This window comes from Pelodiscus sinensis, chromosome 6, assembly GCF_049634645.1.
Source record: "Pelodiscus sinensis isolate JC-2024 chromosome 6, ASM4963464v1, whole genome shotgun sequence".
In the NCBI taxonomy this organism is placed as follows: Eukaryota; Metazoa; Chordata; order Testudines; family Trionychidae; genus Pelodiscus; species Pelodiscus sinensis.
Window position 1 is genome coordinate 81430543 of NC_134716.1, and position 24472 is coordinate 81455014.

Consider the following 24472-nt stretch of genomic DNA (forward strand, 5'->3'; position numbering starts at 1 on the left):
TGTTGCCGACGAATATACCTTCCTGCCAAGCAAGTCCAGACGCTTGGCTTCTTTGTCCGCGGTGGAATTTCTCGCTTGTGCGGACCTTGCCTTTTGTTGCGCTGCGTCGACAACGATGGAATTTGGTACGGGGTGAGTAAAAAGAAATTCTACGTCTTTGGCATCAATAAAGTATTTTCTGTCTGTGCGTTTATTGGTAGGGGGCATAGATGCCGGGGTTTGCCAGATGTCATTAGCAACTTCAAGGATAGCGGAATCGAAAGGGAGAGCTAGTTTAGATTTGCTGGACTGCTGTAAGTTTCTAAGGAGGGCATGGTGTTTTGGTGGTGCCCCAGAGGTGCCTAAGTTTTGTGAATGCGCTACCCGTTTGAAAAGTTCATGAAATTGCTTGTAGTCATCCGCAAGAGGAGGTTCGTCGTTAAAAACCGCGTTGTCCGGGGAAGAAGAAGCGGCATCTGTCGGAGAGGCCACGGGCTGGTGCTCTGCCACCGGCGACTGAGTGGTATCGTCATGCGGGGCAGAGGTTGTTGACGCATCCCCGGTAGGTGTTGGTGGGCGTTGAGCCGGCGGAAGAGAGTCCTGGGTAGTCGGCCGTGGCGAATATAATTGTTGCCGGTCTTGGGACAAGGTTGAGCGCCTTGTGACTGAACGTGAATGATCAGAATGAGGCGAGGTGTGCATACGATGGCGAGAACCACGGTGTGAATACTGCGGAGAGTAAGAAGCGGCGCTCCTGTGGCGATAGTAACGGGAGCGAGGAGGAGATCGCGGGGATCGTGAGCAGTATGAGTAACGATACGGAGATCTCGAGTAGTATGTGCGGTGATAGTGAGGCGGTGTAATGGATCGCCTTGGGGATCTGTAATAGCGATGTGTAGGGGAATAATCATAATAGTGGTCCCGCCGTCTTTGAAGTGGTGAGAGCGATGGTCCAGGAGAGAAGGTCACCCTATCTGAACCTGGAGAAGGTGTGCGAGGATGGTGGGTCTTCCTTCGCGCCTTAGTCGGCACCGCCGTGGATGGTAGAGCCTGGGGGACTGGGCTACCCGGAATGGAGGCAACTGAGGCAACTTCAGAGACTTCTCCCAGAAGGTGTGGTGACCGAGGCACCGAAGATGGAGATGGTGGGGCCGTGTCACTCCCAGAGACATGGGGTTGTAGGGCCTTAAGGGCCAGTGCTGAGACCACACACGGAGCCGGCTCAGCCGCGCACAATGGTTGGTCGGTGCGGGTTGGTGCAGACGTGCCCCGAGTGTGTGGGATAGCTGCATCACTAGGTCTTGAGTGGGATGACCTAGGTGCCGAGTGTTTCCTCGGTGCCGCATCCGGTGCCTTAGGTGGTTGCGGCTTGGTCTTCGGTGCCTGCTTAGGCTTCGGTGCCGGGTCGACTCCCGGTGCCGGCTTGGCCTGGGAGCGATCATGAGGCAACAGTGCCGAGTGCCTCGGTGCCGAGGACCACACCGTATCTGGCTGCGGTGCCGCTCGGAGACTCGGTGCCGCCGATGATGGTGCCGATTCCGGGCGGCCTGGCGGGACCGATATCACTGAGAGCGCGGGACTCGGCGCTGATGTGCTGCGGGCTTTCGATAATTTGTCGGCTCCCTGTGTGGGAGGGTGGCCCGACGAGCCTCGTGCGTCTGTTGCACTTAGGCTCTTGGACGGAGCGGAGCCTCTTCCGTCCTTAGACTTATGCGCACCCGGATCCTCTCGTTCTGTTGCTGACGGAGGCTGGAGAGCCTTATTGAAAAGCAGCATTTTCAGGCGCATTTCTCTGTCGCGCCTTGTGCGTGTGGTTAACTTGGCACAGTGACCACATTTCTGGGGGATGTGGCCTTCTCCTAGGCAGCGAATGCAACGGGAGTGGCCATCAGAGACAGGCATGGCTTCTCCACACGAAGCACATTTCTTAAATCCCGGAGAGCCGGGCATGTCTGCTGAGGAGGTCTCCGGGAACAGACCAACTTGAGGGCTCGCCGGAGCGTCCCTCAGGGTTTATAACGGGAGAGGAAAATTTTTTTTTTTTTAAACTATCAACTACTAACTAACTAATCTAAAAGAATAACTGACTAACACTAAGTAGGAAGGGGCTAACTGGGAAAGAATATAGAAATACAAGAATAACAATTTCTCCTCAGGAGAGGAGCGTGTTCCAAATCCGTCTGCGGCCGTGGATGGTTAGGAGGAACTGGCGGGTCGGACCGCGTGACGCAGAAAAGGCGCGAACGCCGTGGGATGCTCTGAACATGCGCGGTCCTCCGGAGGGGGCTACTGCTAGCAAAAACTTTCCGGTTTGTGGCGCCGGGACGAGCCCGACACCTGTAGTGGAGCACCCACGGGGACATCACTCGAAGAAGAACTTGAATGTTCTATGTTCTTTTATTCGTCTGTGATACATCTGGTCTTCTCTTAGGGTACGTCTAGACTACGTCTCTGTCGCCAGAGGCATGTAGATTAGGCTACCAGACACAGTAAAATGAAGCAGCGATTTAAATAATCGCCACTTCATTTAAATTTACATGGCTGCCGCGCTGAGCCGACAAACAGCTGATCAGCTGTTTGTCGGCTCAGCGTGATAGTCTGGACGCGCGGGTGGCGACATAAGAGGTATTTGTTGACCATCGTGCTGAGCCATGTAAATTTAAATGAAGCGGCGATTATTTAAATCGCCGCTTCATTTTACTGTGTCTGGTAGCCTAATCTACATGCCTCTGGCGAAAGAGGCACGTAGTCTAGACGTACCCTTAGAGACAGGGGATTAAAAGGAATAAGCCAGATATCCTTGGCTGGACTGAAAATCAGAGCAAGCTTCTCCCTGGTCTTCATCTGCAACATGTCCAATAAGGTATCAGATGTCTCTGATGAAACTGTGCAATTTGAGCGTATTTGCCTACCTCCAAGAGTTTCTGAAATGATCAGTTTATCAGGAGGGGAAAACAGATGATGCACCAATCTGTATGTTCCACTAAAGGAGTCTCATCCCATTCATCAGATATAGGCAGCTACCCCTGCAGTTGTGAGGAGTCCAGAGTCAGCAAGAAAGAGTGAATCAGGGCCAGGTGAATAGGCAGCTTAGAGATGAGCAGTGCCAAAGGAGGAATGGTATAGGTGTCAGCGCACAGGTCAGTGCCAGATGTGGTCTTGTTGACTCCAAAGTCCTATACTTCAGGCCACATGAGGAACTCAAGAGGGCCCTGAATGAAATGTTTCCACGATGTCTGAAGCAAGAGCAGATATGCAGAATATCAAGGTCAAAGCAGGGTACCCTAAAGGTTCATTTCCAGAAAGATTCAAAGTCTCTGAGATGGTTCCAGATCAAGACCAGAGAATTTGGTACAAGAACAGAATCAGTCAGCAGAAAAGCATGCGGTAGGTGTAAGAAGGTCTAGTAGTCTCAGTGGTGTTCCCTCACTCAGGCCCAAAGAGATTAAAGGGGTTTTCAGAATCCAAATCAATGAGGGCGTCCAAGCTGGTTGAGGACCATATGCTGGCTCCAGAGGAACTCACGAGATGACAGCTGTGCCATTTGAGACTTCAAGGCTTGTGTGTTCCAGGAAATACAAAGAATAGCACTTGTACTCTCCTGTGTTTACCCTGTTGTCCTGGTCTCCTCCTTTTAATCCTAATGGGAATCTACATACACTCACTATGCCAAGACAGAAGTGTCAGTACTGGAGGAAAGGTGTGGTAATGGGGCCAAGGGAAATCATGTCAGAAGTGAGCACCAAGATGGCTGCTTCCAACAGCATCACATCAATATACATTTTGTAGCACTTATAAGGCTCCAAGCCCAATATAGAACCAATAAAGGCCCTGAAGATTCCTGGAACAAGTCAGACTATGTACAGATTTCCTCCACACCTCTTAATTACAACAAATAGGTAAGTTAGACTGAAGGAAAACCTAGCCTGACTATATGGGAGCAGATTCCATTCATTTTCTGCAATAACAGTGAAGCAACTGCATTTACACCCTTATAAAAAGGGCTATGACATCTCCCCAGATTTCCTTTTTTAAAAAAAGCTCCACAAATTACACACAAAAAGGGGGGGGGGGGAGAGAAGTAAGTTTGTGAAGTCTAGTACTCAAAAGTTTGGCAATATCAGAATTAATGTTACCTATAAACTCATATATTCACCCTGCAAGTATGCATTATGATACAAATCTCCATTACATACTATTTTTTTCTATAGGACTCCTACTGTAGCCAGGCACAGAGTAGATCAGCTCTGAGGATGAAACAGGATGGCATAACAAAGGACATGTGTGTAAGGCTTCTGTCTCATTTAATGAGGAAGTTAGAAGGTATGTGATGAATATGGCTGGGGACAGCAGGAAAAGAAAAGATGGTCCCATGGTAACAGCAGTTCAATGTGCCTCTGAAGAACCAAGTTCTCTCTCTGCCTGACACTGAGCCTCCATATGATTCTGGACTACTTGCTTAAATCCCACAGGTAGTCATTAACAATATGTTTCTCATTTTCTGGAGGTTTGATCATTTTCTGAAGCACCTGTTGTGGTATATGCAGAAGTGCTGAGCATTCAGCTCTAACTAAAATCAGTGCAGATGTGCTTTGGCCATGTGAAATGATAAAAATAAATTTACTTCAAGTACTTTGAAGAAAATCAGGTATTAGGCATCTCGAATTGAGCACCCAAAATTAGTTTACACTCTTGACCTTAATGCCTGGGCCACAGCTTCCTGTGTGTAAAATGGGAATAATACTATCACTTCACAGGAGTAATATAACAGTAAAATGTATTCCTATTTATGAAGCACTCACCCTCTATAGTGATGGAGTGGCACAGAAAAGCCTATGGAGAAATTAATTATGTATTCAGACCAGGCTTTAAATGATGTGCAATAAATAAAGTATAGGGCCACCCACTGAACCAAGATAAAATAAAATATTCAATAGCAGCTTGCTGCTTAGTAAGTGAATGCTATTCATTTTTTATACTGAATGAGGCAGGGGATCCCTGATATAAAATATGTAATCATATAATTAAAAATGATTTTAAAGTATATGCACTAAGGCTCCAATTAATGTGACACAGGCTTAGACTAAGCTCTTTGTGGCACGGATCTTTTGTTCTATGTTGGTCCATCACCTAGCACAGTGAGATACTCATTCAAGATGAGGGGTACCAGGTGTTAGGATAATATCCTGAATTCTAGCATCTCAACTTTGGAGTGCTTGACTCTGCAATCTTAATAATCTTTTAACTCAATGATTTTGCATAATATATTAGCTCCAAAGCACATTACTCACATACAGTGGAAAATAGCAGCTGAAAATAGCAAACCTTATTCCTTACGCCAACCACTTCACAGATTACCACGATTAAGAGTAATTCTGAGTTGTCTCCACATAGCCCTGAGTTTCATATATTTCATTAAGATGTAATAGTTTTGAAAAATCTTTAACATCATTTAGAAGGTAAAGAAAAAGTTGGTATACCAAAAGAAAAAAAATCTTAATAATCAGCTTAAGTTGACAAATAATAGGTCACAGGCAAGGTCCCCTTTAATATGAGCAGTTTGGCATCTGCCCAGGAGAAATACAAATGCCACCCATCAGATTAGCAGAGGGCCTACAGCCTCCCCCTAGGAATGTTAAATTTAGTTGATTAAACTTATTGACTAGTCAATGGATTTTCCATCGCCTTGTCGGTAAGCGAGGAGCCACAGTGGGGTTAGCTCCCAGCCTTGAGCTAACCGTGTTGTGGCTCTGTCTTTTGGATGTATTAAGAGCTGACAGACTCTTTATCCATTTAAAAAACTAAAGCACAGGAGGAGGGATCCAGCACGAGCCGGGACAGCTGATTCCCAGTTCTTGCAAGGTCCCCCCGCTGCATACCAGCCTTTTAAATGGATTAAGAGCCTGTCCCCTTTTAAAATACATTTTAAAAGGTTAATGCGCATCAGGGTGGACCCTGCACAAGTCTGTCGGCTCTTCATACCTTTAAAAAGCAGAGGCGCATCTGGGATGAGGCACGAGCTGGGAATCAGCCAGTCTCCACTAACCCCCCTGCGTCCTCTGCCCCTAAGGAGACAGTGCTGGGGGGAACTGGCTTTTAAGCAGACTCCCCCCAGCACCAGCTCCTGCTCCCCCCATTGCTGCCTCTGACAGAAGTAAGGATGTTAAATAGCGATTAATTTACTAGTCGAGTAGCCAATGGAATATCCATTGACTAGTCGATAGGCACTTCTGCATTGCTCCTTTGAAATGTACAAAAGGCCCAGTGGGGGGGTCTTGGCATTTCAAAGTTGGAACTCTGCATGCAGCCTGGGAGCAGAAGGAAGTCCTGATGACTCTGGGTTCCACATGGGTGCTGCCACTTTGAAATGCACAAGATGAAGTGCGCTACCGCTTTGAAATGCTGCACCTATGAGGCTCCCCAGCTGATCCAGGTTCTGTGGAAATCATGAGTGGAGACCATGGTCAGCTGAGGAGTCCCCAGCTGACTTCAGGTTCTGCGGAAATGCCGCGCAGAGCCCAGGGTCAGCTATGTGGTGCTACCCCTTTGAAACGCCGCCATGGCACTACACTGAGCCTGTACTCTGGGTAGTGCTGCTGCTTTGAAGGCCCCTATCTCTGCCTTCCCTGCATTTGCTGCCTCTAGCAGAGGGGAGGGAGGGGCAAGTGACTAGTCAAGGAACAAGTCAACTATCAAATGAGCTTTTGCTCATTTCTATTAGTGGTGCACATCTGCACATGCCTCAGTGCACATAACATTTATTCCACCCTTAGATGGAAAAATTAGATGGAACACTGGTCATAGGGTAAGATTTTTACCCCTCAGTTCTATTTTCACAGTAAAATCTTATATCTCTGCTTAATACTTCATATTTTACAATCTGTAACTCGTTATAAAATATAGTATTAAATTTAATTTAAAAAAGTTTACTAATGACAGGTTGATATAGCCTAAAAAACAAATAGCACTAATTATAAGGCAAAGTCAAAATATTAAAAGAAGGAAACTAAGTCAGAATGGTCTTATGATTCCATACAGTGGTTTTCATCTTTTTTTCCATTTGCAGATCCCTAAATAATTCTGAATGGAGATACAGACCTCTTTGGAAATCTTAAGACAGTCAGACCCAGGGGTCCACAGACACAGGCTAAATACCTCTGCTGTAACAATACATGGTAAAAAATTGAATAATACAAAGCATTTTTTCATAACTTACTTTCCCACATGCACGACAGTGGTGTCTTCTTTTTGTAAATGTGAACTTGACTTGGCAGTTCATGCAGTTGGGTGCCTTTGAATCAGGAACCCAGGCTGGTTGTTTTTGTCCCAGAACTAGAGGAACTTTAACAGGTTCTACATTTGCATGCACACAACTTCCTCCTGCTTCCAAACTGTTTTCTGTATCAGACTGATTACAATTGGAGCTTATGTCAGTACTAATTTTGGTTTCACACAAAGGGGCCTTTATGGGTGTGGTATTCACTTCCTGGAATTCAGTGCTAGGCATATTTGTCTTGCTGATCTCTCTCTCAGGTATATTTCTTTGAGGAAGATTAAGCAATTGTTTAGGTCTAGCACCTCCAATATGTACATTCTGATGACTAAGAGCAGACACAGGTATTTCAATATTAGTCTCAGTTATATGGCTAGAGACCTCTTGCTGAATAGGATATGTACTTTTTTCTGGTGGCGTCTCTAATTTATAGTCAATATCAGCTACCCTGCAAGTACTATTAATCTCATCTCTCCGATCTCTGATCTCCAGTTTTGCTTTTGTTTGTGATTCATTGACCTTTTTGAAATCCAGCTTATTTACATTTACTAAGTTCACTTGATTTGTATCAGTCTGCGGCAATTCATCCATTTCTTCTCCAAATGGCTTTGAATTATTGGGCTGAAGACACTGTCCAGATAAGAAAGCATCAAGCTCTGCATCACTAATTAGACTTTTAGTGAAGTCTTCCTCAAAAGTTAAGTCAGCTAAAGCTGGACAAGTAATACTTTCATCATGAATGTCAACTGGCTGAAAACCATCACTGCACAGTTCAATTTTAGATTCTGGAACAGGGCCATCAGCACCTGTGTGTATTTGGGGAGAATCATCTTTATTAATTTCATCAGATTCCCCCTTCTCTCCCTCTAAAGTTATAATTTCTTCCACAAAGCACTGATTGATTTGTTTTAGGTATTCTTCCGGTTCAGAAGCTTTCATCTTTCCAAAGGATTCCATACTAGGGAATCCATGCTTAGATTTTCCTGCATGCATAGTCACAGTATCACTGATGACATCTGCTATTTCGTTGTGAGGTATATGACCAATTTTGTCTTCTGTTACAACTACTGGACCACATATGGATACAGGAAGTGGAAGACACGACAATGAGGTTTGAACATCTTCAGCAGTTACATATGAAGTTGAAACATTGTGCAATATTTCATTGGTATGAAGGGCTGGATTGCACAAGTTTTGTTCTGTATTTTTTATATTATCTAATACTATCCTATCCTCTATTTGAGATGTAAAGTCTGGTGAAATGCATTTTCCAGATAATTTTAAACTGATTTTGTTTAACTCAGAACTCTTTGGCAGATCAGAAAGCAAGGATTCCCCATTACCTTCATCTTTTGAATCTACATTTTCAACAACACTCTCTTCAGGTGCCTCTTGACTTATCATACCACAAGGACTTTCATCTTTCAATGATTCACAAGGCAGCTTTTCAAATGTTAGGTCATCTTTGGAAATAACTGTATTTGAAGTCTGTGATTTTACAAAGGCAGATGTAGCATTAAGGCCTGTAATTTGTTCCACCTGATCAAATACTCTATTATCCTTTAAAGTTTCTGTCTTATTTTGACCATCACATGAATCGGAGAGCTTTGTTTTACTCCAATTATGTGTTTTAAAATCTAATTGGCTTAACTCTTTTGTTGGCAGATGTCCTGCATCTTGTAGTGCTGAGTCCCCACCATTCTGTTGCTCTGTGTTTGAAACACTGTTGAAACCCATTGAAGAACTACAAACTGTACCTGGTACTAAAGATAAATCAAAGCCAACCAAAGAGTTCTCATTGCACTGGAAGTCATCTGGCTGCAGCTTCTGAATATCTTCATGACTACTTGTTGCAAGGATCGAATTACCTGTGTCACTGATGAGATCACATATGGGTATACTACACCTCCCCAGGCTCAAAGGTTGAATTTCATTTGAGACCCCACCATCCACAGTAGACAGAAGATCGAGTCCAGTAACATTTTTCTCATTTTGTGCTGCGGAACTCAGTTCAAAGTTTGCTATATTTGTTGTAGCTTGACTGTCTAGAGAGAGTTCTTGTAACGTATTACAACTGCTAACATATTCTTGCACTTTGGAAACTAGGGATACAGGTTGTAAATGATCCAATTCTGAAGAGAATGAATGCTGTATTGACTCGCACTGGTCTGCAGCTGTTCTGTAGCAGTCAAGTTCATCTATTTGAAAACAGAAGGAGATCAAAAACAAAACTTATAAAACAGGTTCCTCCTACTGCCCTCCCACCTAGCAAAAGTTTTATTTAAAACAAAAGCCAGCACCACTTATAAACAACAGACCAAAGTATTTTCACTTCCTCTTGTTCTTAATGATTTACATTTTTTTTAAATGAGGAAAACAAAACACACACAGAACCAAAAAAAAAAAAAGTGTACCACGAAGATCTAACTAACCTGTATTTTGCTCAAATTCATCAAGTAGTTTGTCCAGGTCACAGACTGCTGCTTTAAAATAATTATCCATTCTAGTTATGGCTCTAGTGAAACGTTAGCCCTCTTGGACCTATAAAGAAGAATGTGCTGTTTTATTTAATTGAAGGACCAGGTGGCAAACTGTTTACACAATTACCATATAATAATCTTTTGAGAATTAAAATGGTTTATATTTTACAATGAAATATTTCCTTGAAAATTTTAGAATAACTTCTTCTCTTGTCCCCACATACAGAGTCCAAGATTATAAATACTGCATTGTAAAATCCCTGATGTTCAATATGCTCGCAAGAATCTTCACAAAGATAGAAAAAACAAAGGGATTTAAATGGTCTTCCCAAACAATCATTTGAGTATCAGAGGGGTAGCCGTGTTAGTCTGAATCTGCAAAAGCGGCAAGGAGTCCTGTGGCACCTCAACCTCCTTGATTGGATCCACCTCGTCATCTCCAGCCTGATTCCGGCCTGCACATTTATACCTGCCTCCGGAAATTTCCACTACATGCATCTGACGAAGTGGGTCTTTGCCCACGAAAGCTTATGCTCCAACACTTCAGTTAGTCTATAAGGTGCCACAGGACTCCTCGCCGCTTTTGAATCATTTGAAGGCATTTACTGTAATGTAAAAGTTAAATAGTTTCAAAAAGATTAAGGCAGGAATGAACAATTAAGAACAGACACCACTTGATCATTTAATCCAGTGGTCTCCAACCTTTCTAACCACAAGATCACTTTTTCAATTTAAGTGCAATGTAAGATCTATCCTTGTCCCACTTCCTTCCCACCCCTTCTGATGCCCTGCCACTGCTCCACCCCTTCTCCGAAGCCTCACCCTGTTCACTCCATCCTCTTTCCTCCCCCAGCCTCATTCACTTTCACCAGGCTGGGGTAGGGGTTTGGAGTGCAGGCTCTGGTCTTGGACCAAAGGGTTCAGAGTGTGGGTGGGGCTCCAGGTGAAGGATTGGGTTCTAGGAGGGGTTTCAGGGTGCAAGCTCTGGGTAGGAGTTTGGGTATGGGGGGGGACTCACGTCTGAGGCAGGAGGTTGAGTGTAGGACGAGGTTCAGGGCTGGGACAGGGGTTGAGGAAGCATAGACTGCTTCTGCATGGTGAAGCAGTGGAGTTAAGTCAGGCTTACTCCTGCCCTGGCCCTGTACTACTCCTGAAAGCAGCTGGCATGTATAGGATGGCTCCATGGCACCATGTACTGCCCCTCATCTATTGGCACTGAGCCCACAGCTCCTACTGGCCATGGTTCCCCATTATTGATCAATAGGAGCTGCAGGAGTGGTGTCTGCAAGCAAGGACAATATGTGAAGAGATCCTTTGCTTCGCCTTTCTCAGGGACCACAAGTATATTCCAGCCACTTCCAGGAGCAGCAATTACCACAAGGATAATTACTACAGCCACAACAGGCTAGGCAATTTAGAACTCACTACTCAAAGAATTAAATTTAAGTGTAAGAGAGAAATGAAAATTATGAAACGCACAGACCAGTCAAAAATAAACACACTTTGCAAGCAGTAAAAGTAGTAACAACAACCCCCCACATACGTGTTGGGTCAGGAGATGAGCATGCAGGACAGTGTGTGTTTGTGAGAATAAGAGAGACATACAGTGTAAGAGTGACAGATTTGCATTGTCAAGCTCCCTCCATCCCCTTCTCGGTGTGAAAATAGGGTACAGAAGTGAGCGGGAGGGACACCCTGACATTAGCAGGCCCCCCTCTTTTCCCTCCCGCATCCTGCGTAGCAAGCAGGAGGCTTCCAGGGGAGCAGCTCCAAGGCAGAGGGCAGGAGCAGCACGACAGTGGGTGAAGGGGCAACTGAAGTGTCAGCGCCTGATAGCTTCCCAGTCAAATTAGTCAGGATCATCTGTCAGAAGCTCCAAGATCTACTGTTAGATCCCGATCTACTGGTTGGTGACCACTGATCTAATCTGACCTCCTATGTATCACGGGACATTGAATTTCACCAAATAACCCTTATATTGTACCCAAACACTTCAGCCCTCTGGAAGCTAAACTGAAGTGTGCCATGGGCAGAAGACAGAAGAATGTGGAGGTACCACCAGGGTTTTTGCTGGATATTTGCAGGGATCAGGAGAGGCAGAACACAATTGGCCAATTGTGTACTGGATGGAAAATTTCCCCCCTGATCCCTGCAAGTAATCAGCCAAAACACTGAAGCATGATATCTGATTACAGTTGTTATCTTAGTGTAAGCTGCAAGTGTTATGAGTATGCACAGCACAACGCAGAGCTTCTTGGTGTTCTCCATCACGTGAAGGGAAAGAATTAACAGGGAGAATCACAGATTATAAAACCTAACTCCTGACCATCTAGAGTACATAGAATTCCTCCTACAAATGGATTAAAGTATATTTTTGAAAGATTTCTAATCAATTTTAATGTTTCCAAGTGAAATTGAATCCACAACCTCCCCTGGTAGTGTTCCAATGCTTAATTATCTCCACAGCTAGGAAGCTGCATCTTATATCAAGGATGAAGTTATCCAACTTCAACATCGAGCAATTGGATTTTGTTTTGTCTTAGTCTGCAAGACTGAAAATCCCCATACAATCAAATGTCTTTTCCATGTTTATATATACACACCTGTGCACACTGATCAAGTCACCCTTTCAACCATCTTTTCAGTAAGTTGAAAACTGAGTAAACAGTATATATTGAGCTCATTCAAACTTTGTCTTACAAGACTTGCTTGTCAGCCCTGGATTATTTTTGTAGCCCTTCTGTGTACAGAGGGAGGTGATTTGATAGTGCAATGCTATAGTCAAAAAAGCCTCAGTGTGATATCTGGATGTATAAAAGGAAACTGAGTGCTCATGCAGATATGGTAATCTACAATTTAATGTAAAGTAATGCACACTGGAAAAAATAATCCCAACTAGATATACAATATGATGGGGACTAATTTAGCTGTAACTACTCAAGAGAGAGATCTTGGAGTCATTGTGGATAGGTGCTGAAAGCACCCACTTCATGTGCACCAGCAGTGAAAAAAGCAAACAATGTTCGGAATCATTAAAAAGGGACAGAGAAGAAGAGAGAGAACATCTTACTGCCTCTATATAAAACCATGGTACGCCCAGATCTTGACTGCTGTGTACAGATGTGGTCGCCTCATCTCAAACAGATATATCGGCATTGGAAAAGGTTCAGAGAAGGGCAACAGAAATGATTAGGGGTTTGGAATGGGTGCCATATGAAGAGAGATTAAAAACACTGGGACTTTTCCATTTGGAAAAGAGAAGACTAAAGGGGGATATGTTAGAAGTCTATACAGTCGTGACTGGTGTGGAAAAAGTAAATAAGGAAACTTATTTACTTGTTCCCATAACTTAAGAACCAGGGGTCACCAAATGAAAGTAATAGGTAGCAGGTTTAAAATAAACAAAAGGATTTATTTCCTTCACATGACACACCCTCAGCCTGTGGAACTTCTTGCAGAGGAGGTTGTGAAGACCAGAACTGTAATAGGGTTCAAGATAACTAGATACATTCATGGAGGTTAGCTGCTGACAGACCTGTTAGCCAGGACATATAGGAATGGTGTCCCTAGACTTTGTCAGAGGCTGGTAATGGGTGATGGGAGAGGGATTGCTTGATAATTCCCTGTTCTGTTCACTACCTCTGGGGCATCTGGCATTGGCCACTGTTGGAAGACATGATAATGGGCTAGCTGGACCTTTGGTCTGACCCAGTATGGACATTCTTATCTTCCCATCTATAGTCCTTCTATAAATCACAGCTTTCCAAGACTGAGGTCAGCCAGCAGTCTACATTCCCAGATGCATTACTTGCATTTACCTGTATTAAAGACATTTTGTTGGATGTGATTATTTACCCAGGCTATTCGTATCACTGTAGAAATCTGCTATCCTTACTATTTAGTATTTTACCAATCTTAGTGTTATCTACCAATTTTGACAACAAAGATTTTATAATTAAATGGAAGTTAAATGGAAGCATGAGGAAAATGAAATGTAACTGCTATATGCATTTCACTGCACTCTGCAAATATGTACAAGAGGCGGCAAGACTCACCAACTTAATTATGCTTGAATACAACAGCTACGAAACTTTTTGAATACATAATGTCTCCTTTGGGTTACTATGCTCCCAGATTTATATTAGTTACTCCAACTGATATGCAGTCTTTAGTGAGCTGTATGACTTGTCAACAAAATCCTTGATTTGCCTATAAAAAAGAGGTATAACAGAGAAGTGGTTCTCAAATTGTGGGTTAAGACCCTCGAATGGATCCCACTTTAATGTAGTTGCCAGGACTGATTTGATGGGAGCCCACAGCTGAAGCCAAAGCCCAAGGGTTTCAACACTAGGCAGTAGGGAATCAGCTTATAGGTTTCCAATGCTTTTACTCCTATCCTGGGGCAGCAGAGCTCTGGGGGGCTCAACTTCAGTCCCCCCTCCTGGGGTCCTGTAGTAATTTGTGTCAGAAGATCATGTTGCAATGAAGTTGGAGAATCCCTGAAACAGACAGAGCAGTGTAAACATCCTAAACTGTTTTAACCTCATTCTTCTCCTGTCTTGCCTTTCACATGTATTCAATCATCTATACCTAATGCTGCAAAAAATTACAACCATAAGAACAAAATAACCACTACATTTAATAGGTGGTTTCCTTGCAAGTGAGAATTTGACTGAGACCACAAACTCATTTTGTATAGGCAATAAAGAGCCTTCATATGGCAGCAACTTTCAGTTATTACCCATTTGATATAATTTGGGCTAATGTTTTACTGCATAAAGATTATTTATATTAATATCTTGAGAAATAACAAGTCCAAAAAATTACTTTCAATATATTTTATGCATAAAGTTACAAGTATTGAGTGGAAATGATGCTACCAATACTAGAGACGTAAGCAACTACTTGACACTGCTCACTTTCCCCCACCCCGCTGCCTCTGTATCAGAGGCACTAAAGAAGGATGGGAGGAACCAGGAACCGTGCTGGGGGGAGTCAATTTAGAAGCCGGTTCCCCCCAGCACCATCTCCATGTTGCTTGGAGGGAAGGCAGAGGAGGCAGAGCTACAGTGGGGGACCTAGCGTGAGCCGGGACTGCTGAGTCCCAGCTCAAACCAGTCCTGGACCTACCCCCACTGTGGCTACGTCTAGACTGCAAGTCTCTTTCAAAAGAGTCTTTTTTAAAAGATACTTTCGAAAAAGCTTCTTTCAAAAAAAAGAGCATCTAGACTACAATCAGTACTTGCGAAAAAGCAAGCTGCTTTTTTGAAAAAGAACACCCAGGCAGTCTGGATGCTCTCTTTCGAAAAAGCAGTTTGCATTACATAGAGCCTTTTTTTGAAAGAGCACTTTCGAAAAAAGGTGTTGTTCCTCATGAAATGAAGAGTACCGCCGTCGAAAGAAAAGCTGCGTTTTCGATTTAATTTTGAAAGAACGCAGCTGTAGTCTAGAAGCAGGTGGAGTTTTTTTGAAAAAAAGTAGCCTTTTTTCGAAAAAACCCTACACTCTAGACACAGTCTGTGGCTCTGCAGTTTAAATGTACAGTAAACTTCCGATAATCCGGCACCTTCTGATAATCCGGCACCAGGGGGTGCCGGATTATCAGATATGCCAGACTATCGGAAGGGGGAGCTATGAGGGGTCTGGGGGGGTGCCACCCCAGACCCCTCATAGCCCCCCCCTTCCGATAGTCCGGCTCTGCCCCAAGCGTCCCTGATTCAGCCGCTGCTGAAACTGACCAGCAGCGGCTGAATTGGAGACGCCTGGGGCAGAGCAGCTGGAGTGCTGCCGGGTTGGTCGGGGTAACGCCGACCCTTGGCGCGCGAGACCAACCAGGCAGCACCCCAGCTGCTCTTGGGGACTCCTGGGGCAGAGCAGCTGGGGTGCTGCTGGGTTGGTCCCGCAGCGCCGCTCCTTGACGCTACTGGATCAACCCGGCAGCACCCCAGCTGCTCTGCCTCAGGCGTCCCCAAGTCAGACGTTGCTGATACCGATCAGCAGCTGACTCCAGGAAGCCCGAAGCAGAGCTGCTCTGCCCCGGGCTTCCTGGAGTCAGCTCTTGGTCAATTTCAGCAGCAGCTGACTTGGGGACGCCTGGGGCAGAGCAGCTGGGGTGCTGCCGGGTTGATCCAGTAGTGCCGAAGAGCGGCGGTGAGGGACCAACCCAGCAGCACCCCAGCTGCTCTGCCCCAAGCGTCCCCAATTCAGCCGCTGCTGAAATTGACCAAGAGCTGACTCCAGGAAGCCTGAGGCAGAGCAGCTCTGCCCCGGGCTTCCCGGAATCAGCCGCTGGTCAATTTCAGCAGCAGCTGAATTGGGGATGCCTGGGGTGCTGCCAGGTTGGTCCCGCAGCCCCCAGGGGCAGCGCTAGGGAACCTACCCTGCAGCACCCCAGCTGCTCTGCCTCCGGCTTCCCCGATTCAGCCGCTGGTCAGTTTTAGCAGCGGCTGAATAGGGGAAGCTGGAGGCAGAGCAGCTCCAATGGTCCGGCTGCGGAGCACTTCCGGGTTCCTGATGGTGCTGGACCATCAGGAGTGCCGGACCGTCAGATACCGGACCAATTGAGTTTTACTGTAGTAGGTTGCCTGTACACCCAGCTCCTACTACATTTAAACTGCAGAGCTGCATTTTATTGACTAACCCTGTATTCAATACAATTTGAGTACAGGATTAGTCAATTACCCACTTAACATCCTTAAGCAATACTAGACTAGGGATGTACATACAGATCAAAAGAGTTCACCAGTTAATTAACATTCGATCGTTTAACCAGTTCAACCATTGGTGGGCCAACACAAGGCAACCAGGGAGGCCCAACTTGGACTTGCGGCTCGGAGATCTACCACAGGATGTTCTTGATCTCTTCGGTGCCAGGGAGTGAGAACGGTGCCGAGCCCTCAATACCGAGGCCCGCTCCCGAGATGGAGTGTCACGTGAGGATGCCGGTGCACTGCACACCACAGAGTGTCCAGCCAGTGCCAGCTGGAAAGCTGCCTCCATGAGGAGAAGTTTTAAACGGGAGTCCCACTCCCTCTTAGTGCGCGGCTTAAACGACCTGCAGATCTTACAGGCATCTGTTAGGTGGCTCTCACCCAGACACTTCAGACAACTATCATGAGGGTCTCCTTTGGGCATAAACTTCACGCACACAGCACACGCCCTAAAGCCTTGCGGCCCTGGCATTCCTCACCCCTGAAGGGGGAGAAGAAAAAACAAAGAGCTACTAACTATCTAACTAATTTGAACTTTTTAGAACTATTTACAATGCTAAGAGAAAACATGAACCATTAACTGCTCTAACAGAGAGACATGCTCCAACGACCATCACGGGCGGTAAGAAGGAACTAAGATGGGGTCGCGCCAGCAGGGGTACTTATGCCCTGCCATGGCAGCGCCACTCCAGGGGGTGCCCTGCTGGCGCTATGGGTACTGCTAGGAAAACGCTCCAGAACACACGGTGCGCACACCTGATTCGAATGGACATGAGCAACCACTCGAAGAAGAACTATTGTAATCAGCTGTACAAATTTGGCCTAACTTTGAACATAGTGAGCAGTGTAGGGATGTGAATGATTAACCGGTTTACCCATTACTGTTAGTTAATCCAAATTGTTGTGTGAATAATTAAATCTAACCCTTGGATAAATTGTCAAAAGGTTGGGCTATTCCACCCATCACTCCCCTTTTGGCTGAATCCCAGTCACCATCTAGGATGCAAGACTGTGTAAAACTCCCCACTCCTTTGTGTTTTCTTCTCCTTCCCAGATGATTTCTCTTTCATAACCTTCACCTTTTTCCTTCTTTTTAAAGTCTGTATTTTGCAACCTTGCTGTGACCAGAACAAGGCATCTAAAAGCACTGTCCTGAATTCATACCAGTATCGTGCTATTTACAAGTCCCAGAGTGGCTGTACCATTTTTTTTTCTCCCAGCAGCGGGGTTGCAAGTGAGTCCACATCAGAGACAGAACATGAATTTTCTACCTCTGCTGGTCTTTACTCCTCTCTTGTATGTGCGTTTGTTGTGTTTTGACTCAAAGGAAATGGGATCAGACTTAGTAACAACAACAGTGCCAGTTATTTCAACTAACTTCTCTTTTCTTTAGAGAGACAGTTACCACCATATATACTACCATCTAACAGACAGTCAAACAAGGGGTTCTGCACTTCTGAAAACTCTTCAGTTAAAGGGAAAGGCAAGAAGAGATGTTGTTAGAAGCTAGTCTTCATAAAAGAGATATAAAATCCCATAAAATTGGTTAACTGGCTAAACATTAAGGCAGAGGCTGGGCTGAAGGAGCCTTCCCTGCCTGCAGAGTGCCCAGAGTCCAGAGCAATCCTTGTCTGTAGTGGGTGCTCTGAAGAGCTGGAGCAGCCCCCTGCCCATGGCAGGCAAGGAGCTGCCCCAGCCCCCCCCCCCCCCCCCCCCCATCAGCTGAACAGTCAACCAATTCTGGTTTGCATCACCCAACTGTTCACATCCCTACTTCATATTTTACATTTCAAATGCTATAACTGCTTTCCTTCTTATCTATATTTTTAACAAAGGATTGCAAGGATTTTTAATTTGTTTGAATCATAGTAATAAACAGGTCTCTCGTTACTAACCCTGAACCTTGTTTAAAACTATTGATTTATGCTGGTCAGTAATTTATGCTATCACCTCTCATTCCTTGGGCCTATTTATTCCATCTAAATTAACGTAACAGCACTTATATGGTACATATGGTAGATAAAGGTGTTTGCTAATGTATTACAGAAAAGAGTACTAAAAGTGTATTTGACTTGAGGTAAAATTTGGTCTACTTGGAAATAAATCCACCATAAAACCTTGAACTCGCGTTCTTGTTTTAACTTACCCAAATATTTTAGAATGAGCTTTCAATTTACCATCTTACTCAAATTTATGTAGTAGAAATTCATCATACAAAAACAACTGCAAAATCAGCAAGTACGTGATATATAGTGTAATTACCATGTACTTGTAATACACCTATATAGTGTAAACCAAGAGTCAGTACATGTAGAATCTACTACATATTTGAGAGAGTTAGTGTATGTGTGTCTGTCCCTCTATCAGAGTGATTTTTGTTGAAGAACTCCTCCTAAACAGGAAGAGCTAGGACACCAAATTTGGTATGCAGCTTCCTCTTGTAATTTAAAGCCAAGTAAGGATTTTGCTGTGCTAGGAAAATGCCTGGAATGCAACTTTCTCTCATAAAACGGAAAGGGAGGAGATCTGTTGGCAGAGACAGTTAAACTATATACTGACCTCAGCAATGAGAGATGGTGACCCAGACAGCTATAACCCCACTGGGGCAGCAAGGGGTAGGGGGTGGAGAAAGGACAACTATGCACTATCAGAGTTTGTTCATGTCTGTCTGGCTCCCAGCCTGGGAACCTGCACTCCTCCCTCAGCTGTGCCCAGTGCATGGGACAGGCTCTTCTCATCTGGCCCCAACCTGCTAGCGTCAGAGAGGTCTGGGTTGTCCTCTCTCTCTAGGACAGCCTGCATACTGAATCCCTCATCCCCAAGCCCACCCCAGAGCAATGATTTAAATTAAGAAAAACAAAAATTATTTCAGTTAAGGACTCTAACAATGCCAGCTAAATCCTCTAGTACTCTATACTCTTCATCTTTAAGGAAGGCCTTAGAAAAAAGTAAACCTTTAATAACATCTTAGAATATACTAATATGCTGATCACCCTTTTTTCCAACCAAAATGAATATTAAAGAAAGCTTTATCCAAACAATACCAGCAGTGTGAATTTCAGCCATATCACATGACAAAGCCATATCTTAGATTCCTGCTACAGCACTTAATATTCCACAGATAAAAAGATTAAAGAAATATTAAGCAAGTGTTTTACCCAGTTCAACCTGACATGTAAAGAACTCACACTGTACACAGCGTTATGTTCATCTAAAATATAAAGAGCATGATAACTGGGGTCCTATGAATTTCACACCCCTGAAAAACATATCAGGGACCATCTGATTGCTCAGAAATCAGACTAGGGAGGGATAGGACGTCTCCTTCCTCTACAGCAGGGGTGGGCAAGATACAATTGGAGGGCCAGATGCAGCCCACCAAGCCATCTGACCCAGCCCACGGCTGCCCTGCCACTTCCCTGCCTACAGACAGCTTGAGAACTGAGGACAGGGAAGCACACAAAGTCTCCTCCCGCCACTAAAGGCATGAGACACCTAGAGAGGGGGGCCATCAGTTGTTCAAAACAGCTGGTGGTTCTCTCTAGGTGCCATGTGCCCTTTGAAGGGCAGGGGGCGAGAGACTTCACGTGGTCCCCCACCCCTCAGGCCAATCAGGGTCTGGGGTAGGGATGTTAAATTGCAGGTAACTGACTAATTGAATAGTTAATGTATTTTGCATTGACTAGTCCATAGGGTGTCTCTGCCTCTGAACTGTAGAAGCAGACCTAGGCCTGTTGCTACACTTTAATGCCAAAAGCACCACTTGGAGCCTGGGATTAGCTGGAGACTCCCTGCTGACCCTGGGCTCCAAATGGTGCTGCTGCTTTGAAACATTGCCACAGGAGCCCAGCTTCAGGTTCCTCCCAGCATTTTAAAGCCACAGCACCGTTTGGAGCCCAGGATCAGCTGGGGACTCCCCAGCTGATTCCCAGTTCCACATGGCACTTTTGCCTTTAAAGTGTAGCAACAACCCTAGGACCATTTCTACACTTCAAAGGCGGAGACACCCTAGCAACTAGTCTCCTCAGCTCTCAGGACACCCCAGCTGATCCCGGGCTCCACAAAGGTCTGCTGCTTTGAAATGCCAGGAGGAGCCTTTAAAATGCCACTGCAGGAGCCCAGTGTAAGAGGCAGTGCTGCTTAGAGCCCAGAGTCTGGCTCCAGGCTCCATGCAGCGCTGCCACTTTGAAATACCCCTTCCTTCATTTCCCCCGCTGCCTCTTTCTGATAGAGGCATCAACTGGGGGGGGGGGGGGGGGAAGACAACTAGTCAACAAGCTTGTCCACTATTTGATAAGCATTTGCTTATTAGATAGTCGACTAGTCCTTCACAACCCTAGTCTGGGGACAGGGGAGCACCCAATTTCCTCCCCCTGCCAAGAGTAGGCCACACCTAGAGGGATATGCCGATTTCTGCCCGAAGCCCTGCCCCTTCAAGGGGCAGCCCACAATCACTTCCAAAATTCATGAAGTGGCCCCCCTTCAAAAATTATAGCCTGTGGGGCAGAGGTGAGCTATTATGGGCAGAAATCAGACCCCCCTCCACAAGAAGCTCAGGTTGTTGCCCCTATCAAGATGGTGATTAGTCCTACTGCAAGTGCAGAGGACTGGACTTGATGACCTCTTGATAACCTCTTCTAGCATTCTGATTGTATGAAATCATGAAATTGACCAATTTTAAGTTAGTGAAACTGACCCAAATGAACCGTGAATTTGGTAGGGCCCCCACTAGCAACACTTGAAAAATAGCTGTAAACAGCTTATTTAAATTCTAATTATTGATGTTATATTTTAGTAGAAGACTTAACCAGCATTGCGTGGGTCCTTCAGAGGGGCTGGCAGTGTGGGGGGAGGAGGAGTGCAGGAATCAGGGCAGGGCCTTGGGGATGTGGAAGAATGATAAAGGACAGAGTAGGAGGGTCCCATCCAGCAGGGATTTCTTCCCCCCTTAATACCTCCCCAGCACCCAGGGGCTTCCTCCCTCCCGAAGCTGTAGCCAAGGGCTGGGGGAAGAGGGGATTAGAGTGGGGGGGCTACTTACCTGGTCTAGTGGCAGGCAAGATGGCATGCCCCAGTCTTGCTGGCCATTCTCTTGATGATGCAGCTGCCCTCAGTGGACTCTATATAGTATAGCTTTCCCCTGCATGCTTACTGCCCTCAGTATTGCAGCCCCCTCTCTGTGCCGCTCCCTTTCTAAATATGGAACAGTCCCATTCCCAGCACTTCCCATTTTTTGGCACTACCAAACCCTGACCCTGTTTCAACTTACAGTAGGAGAAAGCTGCATAGCAAGCTCAGTGGTCCTAGTTCTTACCATTTAGGAGTTCTTGAACAGACTTGAAGACAGATGCACAAATCTCTTAGACACAGATATTTTTAGTTTTCAGGAAGTAGCCTCTTATGATCTTGCTAGTCCACCCCTTAACAACAACAACAACAACAACAGGAATGTCTTCACTTTGAGTTTTGTAAACTTACAGACTTAACCATAGGTCAAAATTACTAAGTATCTATCCACTTAATCTAGAGATCAAAATAATGTTTTAGGGTTTAATAGTAACTAATGGTACTTGCTTCCACTGCAAAGTTCATAGCTCAGGGTATGTCTACATTGCATTCCTCCTTCGAGAAAGGAAGGCAAATGCAGACAAACCAAATTGCAAATGAAGCGCAGATTTGAATTTCCCGTGCTTCATTTGCATCATGACCAGAGGCTTTTCCAAAATACCATATATTGAGAAAAATGGGGTTATTTCGGAAAGAAACCCTTCCTTTGAAATAACCCTTAAACCTCATTTTTAAGGAGTATTTTGAAGAAGGGTTTCTTTTCAAAATAACCCCGTGTGGACCACTTTTTTGTCCCCCCTCAAATATGGTATTTCAGAAAAGCAGCTGGACGCAATTATGCAAATGAAGCGCAGGACATTCAAATCCGCGCTTCATTTGCAATTTTGTTTGTCTGCATTTACATTCTTCTCTTAAAGGAGGAATGCAATCTAGACATACCCTCAGTCAGGGAGTTAAGCCAGTGATTCCCAACCTTTTTCCCCATGAAGGAACCCCTAAAATAGTTTTTCATATCCCGAGGAACCCCTACCTATGAAAATGTTTGCTTGGCCAGAAAAAGTTGACAGCAGGGAGCGCAAATCAATTACTGCTAAATTATTGTCAAGAAAATTTATTTGTAAAGAGCTGTTATATTTATACGTCAGCTTTATTTATTCCATGGTTTCTCACAGAACCCCTGACAATGGTCTGCGGAACCCCAGGGTTTTGCAGGACCCGGGTTGGGAAACACTGAGTTAAGCTATGGAAATGCTTTCAAACATACAACACACATGAGCACTTAACTGTAGGAATATGGCCTTGCTCGGATGAAGTGTTGCTCCATATTTAAGAACATACAAATGCCACTGACAGAGATTCAACTCAAATTAGGGATGTAAAATCCCATTCAAGTTTTTAACTGGTTCATCAATTTAAGAGGGTTGGCAGGTTGCTGCAAAAACTGGCCAATGGGAGCCACCTGGGCCATGCTTGAGGGTGCATGCAACACATGACTCCCTGCTCCATCCTCACGGTGTATGTGGGGCCGACACGCACATGCTGGCTCCAGCATCCAGCCTCTTTGAGTGATATGTGGGAGCACAGCAAGCACTGAACCTGCCCAAGGGTCCCACTCTGCTACTAGCCGGGAGACACCTATGGTAAGTGCTTACCAACCATAGCATACACTTTGCACCCCACCTCCTCTGGCACCCCACCCTTGTCACAACTCCTCCTGCACCCAAACCCCTTGCACCCATCCAGAACCTCCGCCCCACATCAGAATCCAACCCTGCACACCCTCTTCTGCACTCCCACCCTGATCACAAATCCCTCCCTCAAGTCAAATCCACTCCTGAACCCAAATAATCTCCCAGACTCTGTACCCCAATCCACTGCCCCAAATCACAATCTCCCTCCTTCACAACTCCCTCCCAGACCCCACAGCCCTTCCTGCATCCCCATCCCCTACCCCAAGCTCCTTTCTGCACCCACTCCTGAGGATAATAAATTACGGTTGTGTGACTAATCGTGCAGTTGATAAAATTTACATCAACCACATGATTAGTTGATAAGGTCCTCTCTGAAGAGCTACAGTGGTGGTAGCTCCAAGAACCAGCTCAAGCCGGGACTGAGCAGCCCTGGCTCATGCCAGCTCTGGGAGCCACTCAAACTGCAGCTCTGCATTTTAAATGTAGTAAGAGCCACTGGGCCCGAATCACAGAAGCACAGCAAGAGGGGTAGAAGGGTGGGACAAGTAGTCGATAATCCTCTAGACTACCCAATAAGCTTATGCTTATCAGGTAGTTGTTTTGTCAAGTTCTCACTAACTTTCCCCATCTCAGACCCCGTATCTCCTCCATTAATATAATAGAAAAATGAGGCCCTTGATCACTTACCAAATTCTTAGAGTGGCCCCCCATCAAAAATTATTGCCCACTGTAATATTATATTAAGAATCAGCTTAGTGTTAACCTTGAAGTTTTAGAAATGAAGAAACATGTATTTTAAGACAGCATGATTTTTAAGACTTAAAAAAAATGTGCCACTGGTACACAAAGGCTATTTGACATATATGTTGTTGAATTTTACTCAATTTTACCTGTAGGTACAACTGACCAACAATTGAATGATTTAATTAACATCGTCAGTTCAAGAGAGTTACCACCATGACACACAGCTTGTGAAGTGCAAACTGCTTCAATCCAAGATGACTCAAGAACATAACTATGCTCCACAATAACAATTTGCAAAGTACTAGTTTCCAATATTTTAAGGTGTGTTGGGTTTATCAACCCAAAGTGTAATTGTGTACCTCATGGTTAACCAATGAGCTAACCAATGGACTCATTAGTTCTTGGTTACACGTAAGTACTGAAAAGCAGGCTCCCTGTGCACACTGGCTCCTGGGGAGCAGATGGCCACCCTGTGTGTAACCATGTAACTTGCTGTGCTGAAATTTTCAGCAGTTACACAGGTAAACA

At 45.0% G+C, this 24472-nt stretch overlaps 1 protein-coding gene across 4 annotated transcripts in view; it reads right to left on the reverse strand.

The window, feature by feature from the left end:
- Nucleotides 1-24472, reverse strand: part of ZFYVE16 (zinc finger FYVE-type containing 16) — an 88647-nt gene that overhangs the window by 60200 nt on the left and 3975 nt on the right. For 2 of the 4 annotated variants that reach the window (XM_006124320.4, XM_075932214.1), the window contains 2 exons: nucleotides 9685-9793; nucleotides 7196-9450 (listed from right to left, as the gene is read on the reverse strand). In XM_006124320.4, the coding sequence (XP_006124382.2) occupies nucleotides 7196-9450; nucleotides 9685-9754 (2325 nt within the window). In that variant the 5' untranslated portion in view covers nucleotides 9755-9793. Of the gene's footprint in view, nucleotides 1-7195; nucleotides 9451-9684; nucleotides 9794-13787; nucleotides 13942-21756; nucleotides 21863-24472 lie in introns of all 4 variants that reach the window. The other 2 variants (XM_025185282.2, XM_075932216.1) reach the window with 2 other exon arrangements.